This window comes from Phalacrocorax carbo, chromosome 2 (assembly GCF_963921805.1).
Source record: "Phalacrocorax carbo chromosome 2, bPhaCar2.1, whole genome shotgun sequence".
NCBI lineage: Eukaryota > Metazoa > Chordata > Aves > Suliformes > Phalacrocoracidae > Phalacrocorax > Phalacrocorax carbo.
The window spans coordinates 81665484-81687383 of NC_087514.1; the positions used below are offsets into that span (position 1 = coordinate 81665484).

Sequence of the window (21900 nt, forward strand, 5' to 3'; positions counted from 1 at the left end):
AGTCTCTCAGCCTTTCCTCATAAGGGAGATGCTCCAGTCCCTTGATCATCTTCGTAGTTCTCTGATGGACTTGCTCAAGGAGTTCCACATCCTTCTTAAACTGGGGGGCCCAAAACTGGACACGGTACTCCACATGTGGTCTCATTAGGGCAGAGTAGAAGGGGAGGATAACCTCTCTCGATCTGCTGGCCACTCTCCTTTTAATGCAGCCCAGGATACCGTTGGCCTTCTTGGCCACAAGGGCACAGCGCTGGCTCATGGCCAGCTTGTTGTTCACCAGCACTTCAAGGCCCTTCTCAACAGAGCCACTTTCCAGCAGGTCAGCCCCCAGCCTGTACTGGTGCCTAGGGTTTTTCCTCCCCAGGTGCAGGACCTTGCACTTGCTCTTGTTGAATTTCATCAGGTTCCCCTCGGCCCAGCTCTCCAGCCTGTCCAGGTCTCGCTGGATGGCAGCACAGCCTTCTGGTGTATCAGCCACTCCTCCCAGTTTTGTATCATCAGTGACCTTGCTGAGGTTACACTCTATCCCATCATCCAGGTCACTGATGAATATGTTGAACAGGACTGGACCCAGCACAGACCCCTGGGGAACACCACTAGTTACAGGCCTCCACCCAGACTCTGCTCTGTTGATCAATACCCTCTGAGTTCTGTTGTTGAGCCAGTTCTCAATCCACCTCACTGTCCACTCATCCAACCCACATTTCCTTAGCTTGCCTATGAGGATGCAATGGGAGACAGTGTCAAATGCCTTACTGAAGTCAGGATAAGACAACATCCACTGCTCTCCTTTCGTCGACCCAGCCAGTCATGCTATCACAGAAGGCTATCAGGTTGGTCGAGCATGATCTTCCCTTGGTGAACCCATGTTGACTTTTTCTGATAACATTCTTGTCCTCTACATGCCTGGAGATGACCTCTAGGATGAGCTGCTCCATCACCTTTCCAGGGACAGAGGTGAGACTGACTGGCCACCTATAGTTTCCCAATGATTTCCTAATGATTCAGTCCAGTTGGCAGAGAAGCCAGATCTGATTTGCAATATCACTGCAACTACTAAACTAAGTGCTTTGGATTTTTTCCACAGTATAACTATTTTTGTTGCAGAAATTTCTTTAGAAACTTCAAGATGCCTGTTAGGTGATAGAACCTATTGATAGTCCCTTCTAATTAAAAACTACAATAAGCTTACAAAAGCTGTTACTATTTTCATTGTACCCATAGCTGGGGTTAGTATACCACTTACTCTGCTAAACCAAACTGACTGGCTGTTGTGGTGTTGTAATTGCTATGTAGCAGCCCAAGTTTTCCTGCAGATCAACATTAAGCAATATCAATTATCACACAGTGCTGAGAAGCTTTTTGTGCTCGCTTACATATTTTTACTTTAGTGACTTTACATTTTAGTACTAGCCCTATCAGGAAAGCAGCAACAAGATCAATAGAAAAGACTATGGATTGTGAGGCTTACAAAATATCATTCATTCCATAAAATAATATTTTAAGTTTTACTTTGTATTTAACAACAAGCTGAGCTGTTATAAGGGACAAAATAGGAAAGGCCTAACTAACACTAACAGAAACAAAACGTTCATTTGTAGTATTTATTGCTACAAGAGGCCAGGGATGGGGATTATCTACATGATCTTCTGCAATCTCTTCCAAAGCAAAGTTTATTTCAGGAGAAAACACAAGTTAGACTTTCTATCCTAAAATGCCAGAATATCTCACTTTTGCCTCACAAAAATAATTCTGCCATTCGATTTTATTACTAGCTTGATCAGCTTTCTAACTAACAACTTACACACAGTTAATCCTCTTCAACATACAAGTACTGTGATGGGGTGAAGGAAGGGGCTTTTCCCTGAATACCCTCAGCCAGGTACTTCTGAGTATATTTTGCACATCCCTTTACCAACTCAGGAGAGCTTGAGATTAACAAAGATAGTCAGTGCACAATCATTTCCATAGTATTTACTCTCCCAGGCAATCAAGTGCACTTGTTACAGAGCTATTCACAGGCATCAGATGGGCAATTCCCTCATTTAAAGGCACTAACAAGCAACAATGACAAAAAAGATACTATCACAGAGGACATTTAAGTTGAGTGACATCAAAGCATAAAAGGAATAGCATACAGCAGTTGGCTTGACATTAATAAGCTCAGAAAAGAACATCTCAGCTCAGGCCTCTTTGCATTTGGTATTTTGTTCCTTTTTAAGGTTCCAGCCAAGCAAGCGGGGATTTTCTTTCTTCAGTTTCCCATGCATGCCTCATTAATTCTGCACTGGTTTTATCTCATCAAAAAGGAAAAATATCTTAATTCAAAGTCATTGAACTCTTCTTTATGAAAATTTTATCTAATAACCTTTGTCTTTTGGAGAAATTCCTCACAGCTCAGTGGTTCATCTTCTGGCAACTTACAGAGTGGCACTCTATTCATTTCTTGAAGGACAGCATCAATACGAAATTGAACCAAGTCATTCACTCGATCAAGCAATAACTCCAGCCCAGCTTTTGAAGCAAACAGAAGATTCAAGACAAGCTTAAAAGTTTGCAACAATAATCTTTGCAGAGCCCTGCTTAAATTTTTACTTCAACAAAGTATCATATTTAGCTTTATATGAATTCTACACCATAACCAGCTTACTTCAAACATCTCAACTTCTATAGCAAGGTTCACCACTGAAATCATCATCAATTTTTTGCATAACATGTGGTCATCTAGCATATGCTATTCATATCCTAAAGATAATAGACAAAATATTATAAATATATATAAGATGAGCTTAAAGTATATGCATTTCAAACACAAAGACATTAAAATTCAATCAAGGTCCAGGAATACTTGTCCTTCTCCTATAACTTGGACTAGTTACCACTTGGAGAACCTACTAGCAACAGAAACTTTTGACAAATAAAATGTCCTTCAAAAAAGAGTTAGAAGCCAAATAATAGGTAACAGAAGGCAATGACTAGAATTTTCACAGTTTAATAGCAATTGGCTTGCAACGGTGAAATTGCAAGGTACCTGTCCCAGATTCAAACTACTTGTATTATTCAAAATTAAATTGAGCGTAATGTCAGGTTAGCATCCAAAATTCATTTTAATTTGCCATTTCACCAAAGAAAATTCCCAGTATAATAACTTACATCATTTCAAGAAACAAAATCTATGTTTGGTGTATTAATTCAGCTGAAGCAAAAGGAACCTGGTATCTTCAGGAACAATACGCATCTCACTGCAATCTTGTGATAATCTTTTGAAAAAACTACAAGCTCATCTGTTTTCTAAAGCGTTGCCCAAGATGCATGTGCATTAAAGAAACTGATGTTAAAAAAAGTTTAATATAAAAAGCTATTGAGCAGTGACAATGCCAACTCAGTCAGGATATTATTCCCTTGGAACTTGTTTTGTACATTATAGAAACAAAAGGCAAGGTTATGAAAAGTCTGAAACCTAGGAGCTCTTTAAAAAGTAGCTATCGTTGTTTGAATTCAGAATACAGAGGACCTTTTGTACACTCTGTTTGGTTTAATCCTAACTGCCATCCCATCCATATTAGTAAAAATTTGATAAATACATGAGACAAAAAGAAGGTGGTGTTATAAAGCAGAAGTTTCATGACGTACAGGACAGGTAATAATTCTGATTTCTTTCATGTAGAAGTCAATTAAGTGCAAATCATATAAAGGACAGTAAGATTAATAACAGCTTGCATTTGTATAGAAACAAACAAACAGAAGTTAATGGAAGGAGGCAAGTGACTCACCTAGCTTGCAAAAAACTGTATTAATGTATTTCTCAATATTAAAGGATGTCCAGGTCAGTAACATTAGACCTGGCTGGATAGCATCATCTACATTTGCTAACCTAGGAGCCATCAGTTGTTCAACAGGGTGTTGTATTTTCAGCATAATTCTTTTATACTCTGCCAGCATCATCTGAAATAAACAGAGAATGAAAGCATTAATTTATATACACTGATTTGAACCTCTTCACATACACATACTTATCGTAACTTAAACTAAGAAATTCCTCTGCATATACATCACTGAAATTCTTAAGAGACACTAATTAATTGTTTGTGAAATGTTTTCATTACTTTTGGCAGAAGTTCACTCTGTTGCTCTTTGTAAAAATGCAAGTACTACTTTACATGAAAATTAATCTTCGTAGATTGTATTAGGTTTGTTGGGACGGAGTAAATTTTTTTCATAGTGGCTCATACAGTGCTGTGTTTTAGATTTGTGACCCAGTGTTGATAACACACCAATGTTTTGGCTATTGCTGAACAGTGCTCATACAGCATTGAGGCCTTTTCTGGTCCTCACCCTACCCAACCAGAGAGCAGGCTGGGGACACACAAGAAGCTGGGAGGGAACACAGCTGGAACAGCTGACCCCAGATGACCAAAGGGATATCCCATACCTATGGCATCATGCTCAAAAATAAAAGCTGGAGGAAGAAGGAGGAAGGGGGACATTCAGAGCTATGGTGTTTGTCTTCCCAGGTAACCATGATACGGCCCTGCTTTCCTCAAGATGGCTGAACACCAGCCTGCCAATAGGAAGTAGTAAATTAATTATTTATTTTGCTTTGCTTGCACATGCAGTTTTTGCTTTCCCTATTAAATTGTCTCTATCTCAACCCACATGTTTTTGCCTTTTTAACCTTCAGGTTCTCTCCCCCATCCCACCGGGGGAACAAGCGAGCATCTGTGTGATGCTTAGCTGCCTACCAGGGTTAAACCACAACATACACAGAAAAAGGTTTGCAAATTTCAATCTCTAAATGGATGTTCCAGGAGATAAAAAGCCCAAGGGAAAAAAAATGCATCTACATGAACTTTCCAGCAGTTTTATTACACCAGCCTTACCAGAACTTTAATATGGTATTTGGTTTCTAATGCATCTTTAACCCACTGATCTAGTTTCTGGTCTTTTGCAAAAAAACCAATCCTTGCAATAACTTTATTACTTAATATAATGCTTTTTTTCTCATTTCAGAATCAAGTAGCCCTTTGAAGCTGTAATCTTCTGGACACCTATCTTTGAATCCTCATCCTGAGTCACTGAGAAGCTCTTCTGTTCATAGGTAGACAAAATGATCCAAAGGATTTAAAAGATGAGAGAAAGGGAAGTTTTAGCTTCTCTTTTTTAAGCTATTCCACAGACATCTGTGTAAAACACTAGTGCAGGAACTATGCTGCTACTTGCTGGAGGCTCTACATTTTTAAGAGGCATACCACCTGTTCCTCCCTCCCAGTTATCTTTTCAAAACAAAGTGTGTCCAGTGTTGACTCCATTATTGGATGAGAGATAAATTGTTTATCATTGAGAAAGCAGGCAACAGAGCGAGGCATCATGTAAGCTTCCCCATCCTCACCTCTTTCCCAAGTTCTGCCAAGCTTCCCTAAACCCACGTATCTTTGAAGTGACTTCACAGAAAATACAAAGCCAAGAAAATCTTTTAAAAAGTACCTCAAGAAAGTCACAAAGATAAAAAATAGATTTGCCAATATTTCTTAATGTATAATAGCTAATTGTCATTTTTTTCTCTTCCATATGTATAGAACCTAGACATCTTAAGGTACGCTACACATGCATAAAATAACTAAAATAAACCCACCTGCAAATTGTTGACAATCTTCTTATACCAGTCTCTCTTCTGTTGAATAATACTTGCAAATGGTGGGATTTCGAGACACATGTGAGCCATGCAATCTGTTTCTCTGATTAAAGTTAATATTTGAGGGTCAAAATTCACAAATAATTCTCCTGTTTCTGGAGCTTTTACCAAAAGAGATGCCTGAAGCCCTCTTTTAGCTAATTCGATCTGCAGGAAACAAAGTCATTGTTCCAGATCAGACAACCAGTACAATGGAATTTTTTGTTTTGGACATAAATATCACTTTGGCAGATATTAAAATCAGGTATTGTTGACAGTTAAGATCAATACAGTAAGAATCAACAATGAAACTTTATTAGCACAATCTGTATGCACTCAAATGCTTCAAAATCAAGTTACTCTTCTTTATCTGACAGACATTCTTCTGTCAGTTCTTGGATATCATCAGCTGCATTCCACAGTCCAGCATCAAAAGCAGAGCCATAGACTTTCCTACCTCTTAAATCTGAACTTAAGACTGACTTACTCTTAAATCTGAACTCTCATTTCCTTAAAACTTATTGTACATTCTGCAATAAGGCTCTTCACAACCCCTTTGATGAACAAAATTATTCTTGGATAAATTCTTCAGATATCTTTTGAATACACTTATCCTCACTTCTCCTTTCACTTGTTTTCCACTACCTAACAGATACACCACTCTCCTATCTCAGTGGAATTCCCCATTTTATCCAACCTCTGGGCAAACTTTTAAAAACACTAAAGTTAATTCCTACTATACATCTTTTTAATTCTTAACATGGAAGCCTAATCACACCATTGGTTTAACTGACGTATTTGAATAGTATAATACCATTTGTGCTCCATGTGATTAGAAGCGAGAACATTCATAATACACATAGAAACTCATGGAAAATACAGCTGATACCAGGAATTCATGCCTTAGGTAGGGAAATTTTTCTTACCTGAAAAACTTTGCTGCTTTTCTTATTTGCCAGTTGTCCTTTTGCTGACATAACTTTATTTTTCTTTACTCACTTCTCAAATTTCATGTACCACATTACATTGAGATGAAGCTTGGTTTTAAGCATTAGTTTCAAAACTCATTGGTTTCTTTCAGTGTACTTTTTTCGTTTTTACAGAACACACACTGAAAATCTGCACCCCCTTTCAATGTCTAAAATATAGTTGACTATACTGCTTGCTTCAGCTGTATCATGTATTATCATGACATTTTAAACAACATTTTTCAAGAAATCCTCTAATCAAGTTTTGTCAGTAAAGTTGTCATGCTCTATCCACTAGCAAAGTCACTCAGTGCAGCTGCCTTAAATAGGAGCTGAATTTTTGTCTGCAAAGTTCACCAGCAAATCTTACTGCACTACTCTTTGGACTTCAGAGACTCATTATTCCCATTATCAATCTTTTCCTCTCCCATTTATGTTTTTTTTCCATGCAATTTTCATTATTAAAGTAACAGAAATTGGTACAAATAAGGGGTACATTGAAGGCGCAAATCTTACACTGCCATAGAACTATAGTAACTTTCACACTTTTCGATATTTTATTATTTTAATATGTACAAGCTGGACATAATTAGCTATAGCACAAAAATAATGGCTTTAAATCTTATTCTATTAAAAAAATTGGAAAAATGAAGTGGTAACCATACAGCATTAAACAGGCGAAAGAGGGAAAAATGTTCAGAAATATCAGAATATACCACTAAAATTAACTATTTCCACTGTACAGAAGAATAAAAGTAGTAGGAGCTACAGCCCTATTTCTGTTGCATTTGTATTCCCCACAGGACACTTGCCCCCCCTCTTGTTTTATCTTTTGTTCCGGAGTAGAGCAGGAGCTCCACCTTGTGTTCCACAACACTCATGTCCACATCAGCCTGCGCTCTTGTTGCCTCAAGAAGACAGGAGAGACTACTGAACAGTAGTCACATTTTTTGCCATATCTGGTAGACAAGTGCATTGATGTTAAAGTGGATGTACTTTCCATGTATTTTGAATGCATGTGTGCTCATTTCCAAAACTTGAAATTATGTTCAAATCCACCTCCTTCTGTTCCCACCTAGTAAGTATAAGGTTGGAGCAGGCTCAGCAAGTTTATAAGGCTGCCAAGGGGGATTTGACTTTGCTACAGGAGAAACCAGATGCTTATTTTTAGCACAGATCAGAATCAGATCACAGATCACCAGCCCCTCACTGAGAAAGGCACCAGTTCAGGGGAGATGCTTTGAATGTAACGCTCATTTTGTGAAAGATGAAAGGAGAATGCCCTTGACTGCTCCATCGAGGCACGGTACATGCTGCAAAACCTGATCATTAGATGGTCTAGCCAAAGGAGACAGACATAGCCCCACAAGAAGCATATATCCTCCTTAGACTTCACAGCTGGGACAGGGAATTCTCTTAGAAGTGTCCAGGCAAGGACATGATATCGGCAGCAGGTACAATTCAGTGAAAGCTACAGTCAGTATATTTGGAACCATGCAGCTATCCCGCAGATTACTGGCATCAAAAGAAAAACTGAGTCCAAGACAGAAACACAAAACAAATGCCAAAGGCTCCCTGAAGTATCACAATTCCTCTTCCATAAAACATGAGGGATACACATAGCATAATAGCTCTCTGTGAAAAGCACATAAAATCAAAGATGGGTTTCTCAAGTTACCAGAAAAGACATGTCTAAGTACAACAATGGTAATTTTCATCAATGCCTGGAAGGAGGACCAATTATACAGAGGTCAATAGTGCCAAACTTAGAAACATAATAGTACCTGAAACATAATCTATAATTAAAGAACAGTTGAGGTAATACTGGTCAGGTTCCTTGATTCCCAACTGGCAGTCAACACCAGCTTAATCATCAGTAACATAAACCCAGCGCCAGAGCCAAGGCAGTCTGAATACAACATATTATACAACTTCTAATAGTGTAGACAATTACGGTTTAGTATACCAAATTGACAAAAATACTCCAACTTACAGTATCAGACATTCAAATCTGATGTTCCTTTAAACCTTCATGGCAAATGAAAGTGTGAGGGAGGAAGGAAGAGTCAGAAAATCTCAGTATATTCAGATTGGACAAGAGACAGCAGGAACCTCTCATCTCAGGCTTGGTGTAAGACTAGCTTTGAGAATGCTGATGTTTATCAGCACCAGAGGTTTTCACATTGAACAAAAGTTGGGTCCCAGCTCCACGAACAAGAGGCAGATGCATTGCTAATTGTGCCATCACCTTCAAAACAGTCACCTGGAGGTTCTGATCCTCCTTTTTGAGATTTGAGAGGCTGAGGCCAATTTTTCTACAACATGCTCTTTCACAAGGCAACAAAGAAACTGGAGGTGGAAAATATGATGCTAATAGAATAGTAGAAACTCGCAGAGATTTCAAGGCTATAAAGTAGTCCCTGAAGAACCCATCTGATAATATAAAGGTAGTCAGAGGTTCTAGGTACAAAATCAGTCAAATGAGATTTAGAACTTAAGGTAAACCATGTTTTCTGAAGAATATTCAGACTACAAAGTGTTCTGTAACAAATGGTCAATAGGAAATGAAACGGCTCTGTATTGGGTCTGGCTGGGATGGAGTTAATTTTCTTCATAGCAGCTTCTATGGTACTGTGTTTTAGATTTGTGATCAAGACAATGCTGATAACACACTAATGTTTTAGCTATTGCTGAACAGTACTCACACAACATCAAGGCTTTCTCTGTTTCTCACTCTACCCACTGCAGTGAATAGATTGGGGTGGGTGCACAAAAGGTTGGGAGGGGACAAAAACAGGCAGATGTCCTGAAATAACCAAAGGGATATTCCATGCCATATAACACCATGCTCATCAATAAAAAGGGAGAAGTAGGGGTTGAGGGGGTTAGCCATCTTTTACTCTGGAACTGGCTGGACATTGGTCTACCCATGAGAGATGGTGAGTGAATGCCTTTGCAATGGTTAGTTTGTTTTCTTTCTCTCTTCCTCCACTTCTCCTTCACTTACTAAACAACTTTTTACCTTGACTCACAGGTTTTCTTGCTTTTACTTTTTCTTTCCACTTCCCTATCCTGCTGAGGGTGGGCAGGGAGAAATGATCAAGTGACTGTGTGGTGCTGAGTTGCCTACCAGGGTTAACCCACAACAGGCTCAAGGCAAGACACACTTGTGCACTGAGTATGCTATTAATTCTACAGGATGCTCTATCTGTTGAGACTGGATGCTTTTTATAGGTACACTCACTCAGAGTGTACCCATGGACCGTCACTCAAAGATCAAATCCATACTGTCCAGACCAGAGCAAACCTCTGTGTCTGCTTTTACCTCAAGCTAACCAGTTGACAAAACACCCCTCCCCACACATTATCTTCTTGCACCAGAGTCCGTAGCATATGGCAGAGAGAGGGGCACGTAAGGCTACCACTGAATCTCCATTATACATTTCCATAATACATATTTCTCATTATAGCTTCTTAGTTATAATGAAGGTCTTTCAATTGCTCCTAAACTCAGCTATAGGCAGTAAAGGCACTGTTTATTAATAGAAACACTTTCTTATAAAGTACCTTTTTTTACTCATGCCTCACTTAAAAGGCATCCTAAGTCTGCAGCTTAGCATACCTGACTACTGCTATTAACCAGAGATTCCTTTGCACTGCTGTAACCCAGTGTTTCACTGAGAACTGAAACAACAGGAATCCAATCTGGCCTGTAAAGCTAGATGTTGTTAGTCTACCGACAACAAAAATTCACCACATTTTGTTAAAGAAATATTCTAATCAAAATCAGCTGTATTACCTGCTGAAGCCATCCCCTGTGGTAGATCACCTCAAACTCCGTAAGAACTTTTGCTACTTTGTTGTAGTTGTGGATTATGCGCTTGCCATCTGGTGTTTGCAGAACAGCCGGGTGCTGCTGGAAACACTCCATGGGCTCCCAGATCCTATGGAATAGGTGGCGTGCCCACAAGATCTTACCAGCTATTGGAGGCAGATTACGAGCCAGTGGAGGGTCCTGCTTCTGCCTAGTGTAGATCTTACAGACTGTTTCTATGTCATGACCATAGTTTTGAAGTATTTTCTGATACTTTTCATCAATGCCAAGATTTGGGATTTGTAATCTGTTTAGAAAAATAATAATAATTTTTAAAATTCCTTCTTCTGATGCATCATTGGGAAATATAATCTTTCCAGATTCCCTTGCATTCTTTAGAAAGTAACTACTTTAGCAGCAGAGTTTTCACTAAAGCTTGAACAAATGCTGTCACAACCTGATTTCAAGTAACCAAGATTTAGACCAGACGATAAGTTTCCAAGTAAGCCTACACATTTTCTGTTTTGTCACTGTTTTCAAACACTGAGCTAAAATTATGTGCAGCAAACCGTAACCAATCCACCACCAGCAGTCTACTCCATCAAACAGAATATTATAAGAAAACTGATGCAATAAAGACCAAGGCTCCTTTGCAACAATGTGAATTTATCAAGACAAATTTCCCTGTTTCCTAATACAAGCACTTTACTCTCCCCTAAGTGCACTGTGGTAACAAACTAATGTCATTGTTCAAGGACAAAGCTAAGGCAAATATTGTAACAGCCATAAAGTATTCCTGTACTTATGCTAATTTTGAAAGATGAAGTTCAAAGTCCACTTATATTTTGCATTATCTGATACAAAAAATATGTTTTTTATTCATCCACACTGCTGAGAAGACAACCCTTAATGGAGCTGAACACTTGAGCGAGAGGAGGTTGAGTTGTTTTTCATTTGTATTTAAGGAGACACCTCCTGCTCGGCTGCCCTGCTTCCCACCATCCTCAAAGTGTTATTTCCACTCCCTGGCAGAATTCTAGCAATCTAGATAGGACGTAGTACCTTTCAAATTTCTTCAACATGCTCAGTGCTCTTTCAGTGCTCACAATATTTTCCAAGGTGATGTCCATGAAAATCCTTAATTGATCCTGAAGGAGAGCAAATAACTCTACAGCAGAGAACTACGTAAGGCACACGTTTCAAATATATCAGGTATTATTTGACAGGATTTATCATTCACTATACTAGAAAATGATTTGTGTATGTGAAATTAACCTCAGTAACTATCGACTTTCCCTTTCTTCCTTCCCTCAAGAATTAAACAAAATATAACCAATTTCCAAGGAGTTTTCTTTCCAAGTTACCCTGTAGCTGTGCAACCAAAAAAAGTTTTTGAATCCTCAAATGATCCACCAGGCTGAAAGCCTTCAAACAATGTTGGTTACCTCTTTGGCAGCCAAGGCAAGCCAAGGTTTTTTTTTTTTCTTCTACAGATGCCCTTTCCTTCCACCAACCTGTGATTTCAGAACTATGGGAAAATTAATTCTCTGATTTATTTGTGCTATGCTCCCAATGACCCAATTAAATCATCCATTTCTGCGTTATACTTGCTAGCATAACTTATAGATCAAGTACAGTAACGAAAAATACTTTTGTTGGAGGTCCTCAAGGCCCTTTCTGGCCTACTCCATGAAACCAGTCTGAAAATTACATAGTAAATGCAAGCTTTAAAGTAGAGATACATTAAGATAATTTTTCAATTTTGGAACACAAACTTTGAGATTTGCATCATTTGTTTGGTGGTAACTCAGAGGTATTTTTGTTTTCATGAGGATTCACCAGTAAATTAAATTCTTGTTTCAATCATAAAACCTACATGAAGATCATTTATCTCTTTGCAAAACTCTTCATAGTCTTGGTCAAAATCAGTCTTCCGTTGATCCAAGAAATTATAATGCCTTTTCTTCATGATGTCAACAATGCTCTAAAGTTTCACAGGAAGAGAAAATCATCACCAAAAAATTGTCTTATGAAAAAGACTTACCACACCAAAATATTTAGCACAACAAGCTGTGCACATTCACATTTTACCTTTACTATATAGTTAGCAGTATTTGCTGAGCAATAAAAGGAAACTACTTAAATGACATATTTGCAGGAAACAAGTTGGTATATCAGCCATAAGATTTTCATTTATATTATTTACTTCTGGTTTAAGTCAACAAGAACTGACAGAAAATGCACTCTTGCTTTTAATCAAAGACATTTGTTACCTATTAAATATTCTCTCATGCAGAGGTTCATTATTTCTATTTGAAAGTTAACAAAGTTCAACATAGAAAAATATTTTCACATTATTATTTTCCATGTTTTTAAACTAACTGATTCCATAGAAAAACAGACTATTCAAAAGTCACACAAAGGTGCAGCATATCACCAGCCCAGGATTTATTATTCCTGGCTTCTCTTACGCAGCTGCTGTCCACTAAAATGAAAGTACATCTTAATCAGCATCTCCCTTGAGCTGCACACACAGTTAAATAATTTCTAATGATGATCCACTGTTCAACATCCTAGTAGTTTACCACAGTACAGTTATGAAGCTCAACATACTTTCAGCACAGCAGACTTCCACTATTTTGTTGTAATTTAACTGAACTTCAGTTTTATTGCTTTGCTGTAAATAAAAATCCTATCTTTTCCTCTAAAACCAAGCAAATCCTGGATAGCAATTAAGTGGTAAAGCACAAAGAACTGCAATTTAATAACTTCCTATCGTAAAATTCTTTCAAGTCACATAACTATAGCTATGGTCCACGTCAAATACTTCAGTACCTCAAGTTTGTTACTGTTAAAAAAGTACAATCACTTTCTGCCCTTTACGCATACCGTCCAGAACCTTCCATGTAGTATTTTCTACCTAAGCATGAATAATTTCTTCTTTTCCCATTCAAATGAAATTGACTTCACAGTAACTAGGTCTTACACAAAGCTCTTACTTTAGGACTTGAGTGCTGCAATTTATAATGCCCTATATCTGTACAGAGTTTACAGACTGCACCTCAGCCTGGGCTAATGGTCACAGGCAGCTTTTCAAATACAAATGCTTCAAATAAATGAGATGTCTGTGTTCCAGCCTACCAAAATCATATCTTCATAGCATGGCCTGAAAATTCTCAGCAACCTGAGTTGCTGAGATGCCTGCAGGCACAGCTTTAGAAAGCAGCTCTCAATGCAAAATTTAGAGCAGCCCATGCCTATCCTGCCCATGTGGAATAGTCTTGGACCAAACTACCCTCCCAGTTGTGCCCAGGTTTATTCTCAGAAGACTACAGAAAAGAACAAAAGAGAAAACTGCCTACTGTGAAGGATGCAGGCAAGGAATCAAAACCCCAGACTGCAACAGGGAGTAAATCGAACAAGGATGGACCATGAAATGCTCACATTTCACCCTACAGTTATTTAACTAAAGCAAAGTGATTTACTCAAGGCCATAACAAAAAGGAAAAGGACAGGGCAAAGCAAATTAGAATGCCACATTTGCCTGTACTGCCACTGTAACAGATGTGATCTCTAAAAGCAGTCTACAAACTCCATACATTGAATAATTCTGATTTATTTTAATATTTACAAGTGCCATAATTAGGATACTGCACTAAGAAAGATATACGATATGATAAGTTAACTCAGGCTCAGTAAAAGCAGGGAAGACTCTTTGGTAGAAAAGAAAGTTAATCTCGGAAAGAAGGAAAAGAACGTCATTTAGCATATTTATATTCTTAGAAGAGCTCCTTGTGCTCAAGTCTCACTCCTAACTAAATAAAAGAGCCAGGAAAAAAACCTGAATAGTAATACTGGCAACCAAAGGGATTTTGCTGTTACAAAAGAAAAAGCCTAAACTTGAACTTTCCAGAGCAAACCAGCTAAGTCATTTCTCTTCTTCCCTCACCCTAAAGATAGCCATTGGTGAATTAACTCTTTCTTCCCTCATAAAACAGAAAGCTGATGATAGTACTCTAGATCTAGACCACAGATTTTAAGTAAACCTAATAATCTGTTTTGCTGGAGTGAAGCTCACCATTTCCTTAATGAAACAAAGTAGATCTGAGAGTCCAAGGTTTTTTTTTCTTTTTCAAAAATTACTGATCTCAACAAATCAGAGTTATATCAGTTGGTATTTATGCAGCACAGAAGTGGAACTGGGGCTTGTTTCACCCCGAGCTGCAAGGAAAATCTGACTGCAGCACTGACCACCAAAGGCAATGGAGCCAGCCTCAGTGGTGGGCATTGATCAGGTACCCCTAGAATAATGGGCAAGAGATTAAAACAGTCTGCAATTTCAGTCACAGTACACTGTCATAGGTAGGAAAACATTTGTAAAGACAGAAAAGTTGCACTTCTCACTTTTTCGCCTGATAATAACACAAAACCATGGCTCCAATTACTCCTGTTACAACGTCCCCCTATTTTGTTGCTTTTAAAGTCCACTTTGCTTTTAACATACCTCTTTCACATACCCACCTGCCTTTTTTCATCTTGTCTGCTCACTTCCCCAGCAATCACATATTTAGATCATTAACTATTACCCAGTAATTTTAGCACAACCTAGACAGTTAATTTTTCTCTTCATACTTTTCTAATTTTCATAATTATTTACTGTTTATTATTAAGTTCATGTCAGACTGACAGGATATCCAAAATTTACTGTGTACCTCGTATTTTGTGATCATTCCTTCCAATCCCTCTATCTTAGACTCCTGTAGAACTGAGTAGGTTTTCATAGTATTGAAAACATCTATTATTTTTACCAGACGTCGATGAAAGGTTTCAAATTTTCCAAAGATATATATCTCACTAAAATCAAACTGCCTTTCAGCTGGATTTTGTTCCAATTTCTCTTTTATCTTGTGAAAGCAATTTTGATACTCCTAAAAACAAAGAAGAATTTAAGAGAAAACTGTCAAGCATATAATAAAAGGCACTGTCATCAGTTAGAACAAAATTTATGCAGATACTATCCTAACTTGATAACAAGTAGAAGTTTCATTCACAGTCATGAACACTCTACAGTAACAGAATTTGTCTCTGAAAACTAACCCAACAATACCATTAGAGGATCACACATTTCATCAAATTAATCAACTGCACATATATGTATTTGTACATTCTATCCTTCGCTAGCGTGAAATTCTGTTCCCTCCGTTTTACAGCAGGGCTTGAAGTGTTTACTGAATATCCAAGATGACAACCCAGACTTCAGTTTTCAGAGACTGAAAGTAATAACTGAGTGCTGGGCAGTTTTATTGAGTAATAATGTTTCGAATTTTCCAAAAATCACTTTCCAGAACAAAAACCCTTCTGAAGTTAGAATGCTGCTCCACAGCAGCTTCCAGTTTCCATTCTGCTTTCTTAACTGGGCACAAACGTTACTCCAAACATGTTAAAATTAAGTTTTTCCCAATGCCAGATTACATAGTCAACAGATTTGCCTGAAATGTTTCTTTCAAGAGTAGTTCCCTCTAAAATATGATGATCATTGGTTTTTAACACATACATGTATGAATAAACCCACTTGGAGATATTAATACAAAGTGCCCAGAGTTTCTTAAATTGTTAGTGATTTAAATGCGTATGTTTTAATCTAATCTATTGATTTTCTGAAAGTTTTTGGAACTAATACAACTCCAATAAAAACCTAATCCTTCAAGATATTTTAATGCAGCAATGGAATAATTTGCTATATCTTTATAGAAAAATACAAATTTACTGCTCATTGCTGATGGTAAGACATCATATAAATTTACACTAATTTGTGCTAGAACTATGCAAGATTTGTTGCTTCAGGATAAAGTTCCAGTCTTCCAAGCACATAATATTAAGAAATCAAAAAGTAATAAGAGAAAACGTAATATGAACCTTCTGATATCAAGGAGGTTGTCAAGAAGAGAGAGCTAGGCTCTTCACAGTAACACATGGACAGAAGCCAAGAGGCAATGGGCATAAATTGAAACAGATGTTCTACCTGTACGTAAGGAGAAAATCTCTCACCCTAAGGACAGTCAAGCAGTGAAAGAGGTTATAAAGGCTATCTTCCCAACAAGTCTATGCAATCTGAATAGCTGAATTTTTCTCAGTCCATGAAATTATCCTTCCTAGAAGTACAGGTTGTCCAGATATCTTTAGAATATATTCAGCTCAGTAACAACTTCTGTTTTCATTTCTATCACACATCCCTCCTCATCACATGAGAAGAAAATTTCTAGAGAAAGTTAGGCATGAAAATCCAAGTAATTCTCATTTCAGAAACATAGTTCATTTAGGCTAAGCATCAAAATCCTGTTTCCAGAAGATGAGACTGTGGACTGAATACCCGTTAGCTCTAATACAAACACTCCAGTTCCAAAGGGTATTTTTCAGTTGCTTCATTTTCAGTATAACATTGCTTCTTCCTATCAAACAAAGTTTTCCTAATCATGCCCTCCTAAATCTCACCTTACATTCTGTTTCCACATGCTCTTCCCACCTACCTGTTTAAGTCTAATGGCTGCTTGTAGCTTTTCCATAACTCTCTCCTGAGGTTGATTCCAGATGGTGGCTGTATTGTTGTTTGTAATGTAAGATTTACATGCTGTGATCATCTGATTGGTCACCTAAAAGTAGTTTTAACCTTGTGAAAAAAACATTTCAAGACAAAGCATATCTTGCCCTTCTTTCAGTTTCATCCCATACCTCTAACTCCACCAGCCTAAAGCCTGCAAAATACCAAATCTAAACACCAGGCACATAGACAGACTGTCTTCCTGGCAGTATCCAGCCTCCAGACCATTACACCACCAAAATGGTGTTGAGTAACTCCGCTCATCCTAAACGTACACACCTTGTACAAACCTTGAAATGGCATTGAGGACTGCAAAGTCATAAGACTTTGGCACTTCTGAAAGCAAAGGTAAAATCAACGGCCTATGAGACTAAGATCATTAAAGAACAGGTTGTCCTCCCAACTCCATTTTCTTCTTCTGTGTAATCATAAGAAGATTTAGTTTGTAAGTTCTACAAGAAACAGTTCACCACAGGCAAACCTCATTTTATCAAAAAGTTCCTGATCTATGCATGTCACCATGTCTGAAAGAGTTCTTACAATTCCAAATTAGACAGTAAAAGAAGTTCTAACTTTGAAGTAGTTTTCTTACTGTTTCCAATTCTCTGTATGTTTTAAAAGCAGCATTGACCAAAATGCTGCCTCTTCAGTTGCTTCGTCCCTTTGTGTTTTCTCTCTCTCACTCAAGCAAAAACACACAAAAAAAATCTGTGAAAATTTCCTTTCACGCTGTAGTACTGACCTTCACAAACAGCGAGGATATCTTTTCAGAAGTGTTGTAATACTGAGAGATACTCTGAATCATTTTAATTGCATTTATGAGACCTGGAATAGCATCCACCATGGCCACCTGGAAAGAAACTCACAGTCCGAACTCTGCTCAGTACTTCTGCTACCATACATGAGGTCGACACCTAATCAGAGAACACAGGATCCTTATGAACATGGTCACCTTAACGTTTCTGTCTCTGTTTCCTTGGGCCTCTCCTGCAGAGCTGCCTGTCCTACTTCACCCTCCAAGCTATACAGTTCAATTCAATATTGGGGAATATTGGAGAAGAATTTTCACTAGAGTCTTGGCTGGAGGAATTCTGGTCAGCAAGTAAAATTTGACAGAGACAAAGGCCTCTTCAAAAGTACCTCTTATTTTCACAAAAAGTATGTTTGCACACTCTTCCACTAAACCTGATGTAAGCTTGCATATAAAGAGAGCCCCAAAAATTGCATTAAGCCTCATGGTACTCATTTGAATAAAGGAATGATGAATAACTTTTGCTAAATACTTTGAGAAGTGTCATTTTGGAAGTCCAGCCGTCCTGCCTTCAGCCCATGAATGGGTCAGATCGAAAGACTTTTCCAGGCAGCTCCTCCTCACATATGAATTTCCAAAGCAATGACAGTTTTAGTCTATTGACAAACTGGTTCTCAACATTTTACAGGTAAATATCAGTAAAGGAAAGGTTTCCACTCCATGCCTTGAAGGCTTCCACCCCAAGTGCTATACCCTCCCAAAACTAAACACCTCTGAAGGTGGACACCACTTCCTCCTTGGGAAAAGCCAGCAGGGGGAGCACAAAACAGATCCACGGTCCCTGCACAGTGCCAATAGCAAGCATATTCACCTCAACTCTGTTTTGTATACCCTGGGTATCATACTAACCTTTCATCAAAGAGATGCAAATACTAGACTGGGAAACACTTAAAGAACACACCGTTCTAACACTGTTCAATAAATGGAAACAAACAGAGCCATACCATTGTTGCCCCAAGCACTGTTTCGAAGCAATTCCCCTTTGGGCAAAGCATGAGGAGAGAGAGAGGTAGCTAGGATGGTCAAAGCTTTGAGTCTTCATGGCTACTTGTCGTATTTCTCTGACTATCAAGACACATACAGTCTGTTGCGAAACCAGTTTTAATAAAAGCAACTGTTTGCCCCCTACTTCAGCAGATAATGGGACAGTGAGACTCCTTCCTCCTACCCAATACTGTAAGTTGGCTGGTTTTGTTTACCACTTGTTATGCTTGCATCATCCTGTTGCTATGGTATGAGAAGATGATTTATATTTACACCCTAATATTTACATAACCATATTTATGTTTTCCTAACCCCAGAGCCTGAAAATTGCCTTATAAGTATTAGGCTAAGCATGACCTGGCCACCAATGCAAAAGCCCAGCCTTTGCCTTCAGCACAGCACCAGGTTCACGTTCAGCATTTTTTTTTTTAAAGTCATAAGGATTTCAATTCCTCCCATAGTACAGAATCCAGTTTCACCATCAGACTGAAAGCTCCATAGATACCACAGCAAGCAAATAACAAATACTTTTTTGTAGCCTGAAATTCCCACTGGGCCACTTTTAGCATAACTGAACAAAGTCTCCAACTGAAGATGCATACCTAAAACACTATGTCATTTCCAAACTGATCCTACAAAATACATTCATTTTAATTGTCTCAAGAGATTTATGCTATGAATGCAAGAGTTCTGCTTACAGGATCGCTATTGTATAATGGGTCACAACATTTTTCCAGTGAATACAGATACTTCACATTATCTTTAGCTTCATTTGCTGCATCTGTGATGCGAATATCCAAAGCTTGCCAGTTCTAAGAATAGAAAGTTGAAAACAAAAAAAAAATCACACATTTCAGAAAAACTGTTTTGCGATCACTGTTTTGTCGTTAACCTTTAAAGACATTTGAAAGTACGTATCGGTTACTTCAGAGTTACGCTTGTTTACCCAAGATGAGGAACAGGTCCTTGTTTTGCTTCAATAACTTGACTGTGAACGTTCAGTTAGTTTAGGCCACTCAGCTCAACAAGTTATGTCAACAGTAGTGCCAAGCCAAGCTGCTCTAAAAATATATAGACATCATCTCTTAACGATTTTTGCTTTATGGACTGATGAATAGATAACCATGTATTTGTTTCACATCCCTCATTTTGATGAGCCAAGATTTTTTGTTTTGTTCATTTACTTTTGTGTTTGCAATGGGTCCTTAACTTTGTTAGGTCAATGTGAGAAGTTATGACCCCACACAACCAGTTTTTACAGACATTGTAACAACATGAGAAAGAGGTTTTAAAAATGGTGGGTTTTAACTTTCTTTTCATTAAATACCCAGTTCACTAATTCAATTTTCTGATTTAATAATCAACTTTTCAAAGATTTGCAAGTACTTATTTCTGTTGCTCCATGTGCATACAGAACTTATCAGCCTTTTGACAAAGGGGATTCCTGGTCTTTTCCAATAAATTAAATTAGATTTAAACTTTATCTACTCAAGGTGAGGGGTAAGGAAGGGCAAAGAAAGCAGAAGTCAAAGATGCTTCAATATTTTCCCCACCAGCATTGTTATATACACCATCAAAATGAACTAGAGTATACGGAGCATTTCTAGTATTTGTGTCTGTCATAATTCAAAACAGAAACCTTCAGCAGTTTCGATTTAGCAGCAGTGAGTACTCCAAGCACTGCCTTCACATCTGGGCTCTTCAGTTGGTCCGTAAGGTAGCTGAATCTTGACAATCTCTTTTTCCAGTAATCAAGCTCTGCTCGTGGTCCAAGGTCATCAGCTTCCTTTCTCAACTGGTCATTTTCTGCAAGAACCTTTTATCATATAGTAATATTAGTGAGTGATGCTTATATTTTTTTACCTGCACGGATAGCATGGATTAATTAATATTTTAACTGCTAGTATTAACCTCCTGTGATAAATTACCTAACTCAGCCACCACCACATATAAGACACCTTAATTTTGCTTGGCCTTTTTAGTTCTGAGTTAAAGAGGGAATAGTATCTCAGGAGCACTGTTACAGACAATTATATTTTCTGCAAATAACCTGCAAAGCATGTTTCAAAGTACAATTCTGACCACTGAGAATAATGTTCACTGAATTACTGTGTTCCTTTTGCTTTCATTAAATCCACTGGGAATCACTGTTTTCTACTTTGAATTCTTGGCAAAGGTGAATCTTTTCTGACAGTTTGTTACAAGAGGTATTGATGCTCACCTTAGTAACCATGCTTATAAGCATAGACAGAATACTTTCCCTAATGCAATATGGACAGAAGGAGCTCACAGTAAGTGCCGAGGAAAGAACTGGAAGGAGCATATTTACTGTGATCCTTCTCCAGTGGGTAATTCAACTACCAGCAGCCAGCTACTTCAGAATATTCTGAAGATTGCTTTAGTTTGCTTCACAACATTTTTCTTTGATAAGTACAATATTCACTGAAAATTTTTACTAGCTGTGACTTATTCTACACAATATTTGACAACACTTCAGTCACAACAAATAGAAGAATGCATTGCAGTTCTATAATAACTCTGAACACTTGCATCATGAATATAATGAGTTGTAAAAAACAAACAACTTCAAAACGGTAAAACAGCTCATTTTATTTTTTTGAAATACATCACTCAAGATCTAAAGAATTAAGATAGATTCAGGTGCACTTTAAACTTCTTAGAAGGCTTCCTTATCTTTCATCAGCTCAGTGGGTTCAGCTTTTCTCTCCGAGCTGGGTAACGTGGACTGAAATAATTCCTGTCCACATCCTTACATTTTCTGGACAAGCTGAAGGGGGGGCTGGACAAGTTTACACGGAAAAGAAAACCACAGAAAGTTACTGAATTTAAAAAAAATGGCTTACAAAATCTCTGACTTGTAAATTGTTAGATGCTGGGAGAATACTGATGGGAAGTACTGCTTTCTGCTTACTCTGCTTTGATACTATACCCCAGCACCCACTTCTGCCTGTTGTCAGAGAGATGTCATTGGTTTAAAAGGACCTTCAATTCAAACCAGCAACAGTAGGTTTTGTGCTGATTTGTTTATAAAGG

General features: G+C 38.0%; 1 protein-coding gene across 1 annotated transcript in view; it reads right to left on the bottom strand.

Annotated features, from left to right (window-relative positions):
* DNAH5 (dynein axonemal heavy chain 5) overlaps window positions 1-21900 on the bottom strand; it is a 158219-nt gene that overhangs the window by 97254 nt on the left and 39065 nt on the right. Inside the window, exons 7-17 of the mRNA XM_064443395.1 lie at window positions 20486-20662; window positions 19545-19658; window positions 17794-17901; window positions 16981-17103; window positions 15166-15381; window positions 12330-12437; window positions 11516-11601; window positions 10439-10760; window positions 5633-5839; window positions 3774-3945; window positions 2369-2514 (exon numbers count right to left, since the gene is read on the bottom strand). Coding sequence (XP_064299465.1) covers window positions 2369-2514; window positions 3774-3945; window positions 5633-5839; window positions 10439-10760; window positions 11516-11601; window positions 12330-12437; window positions 15166-15381; window positions 16981-17103; window positions 17794-17901; window positions 19545-19658; window positions 20486-20662 — 1779 coding nt within the window. The remainder of the gene's footprint in view (window positions 1-2368; window positions 2515-3773; window positions 3946-5632; window positions 5840-10438; window positions 10761-11515; window positions 11602-12329; window positions 12438-15165; window positions 15382-16980; window positions 17104-17793; window positions 17902-19544; window positions 19659-20485; window positions 20663-21900) is intronic.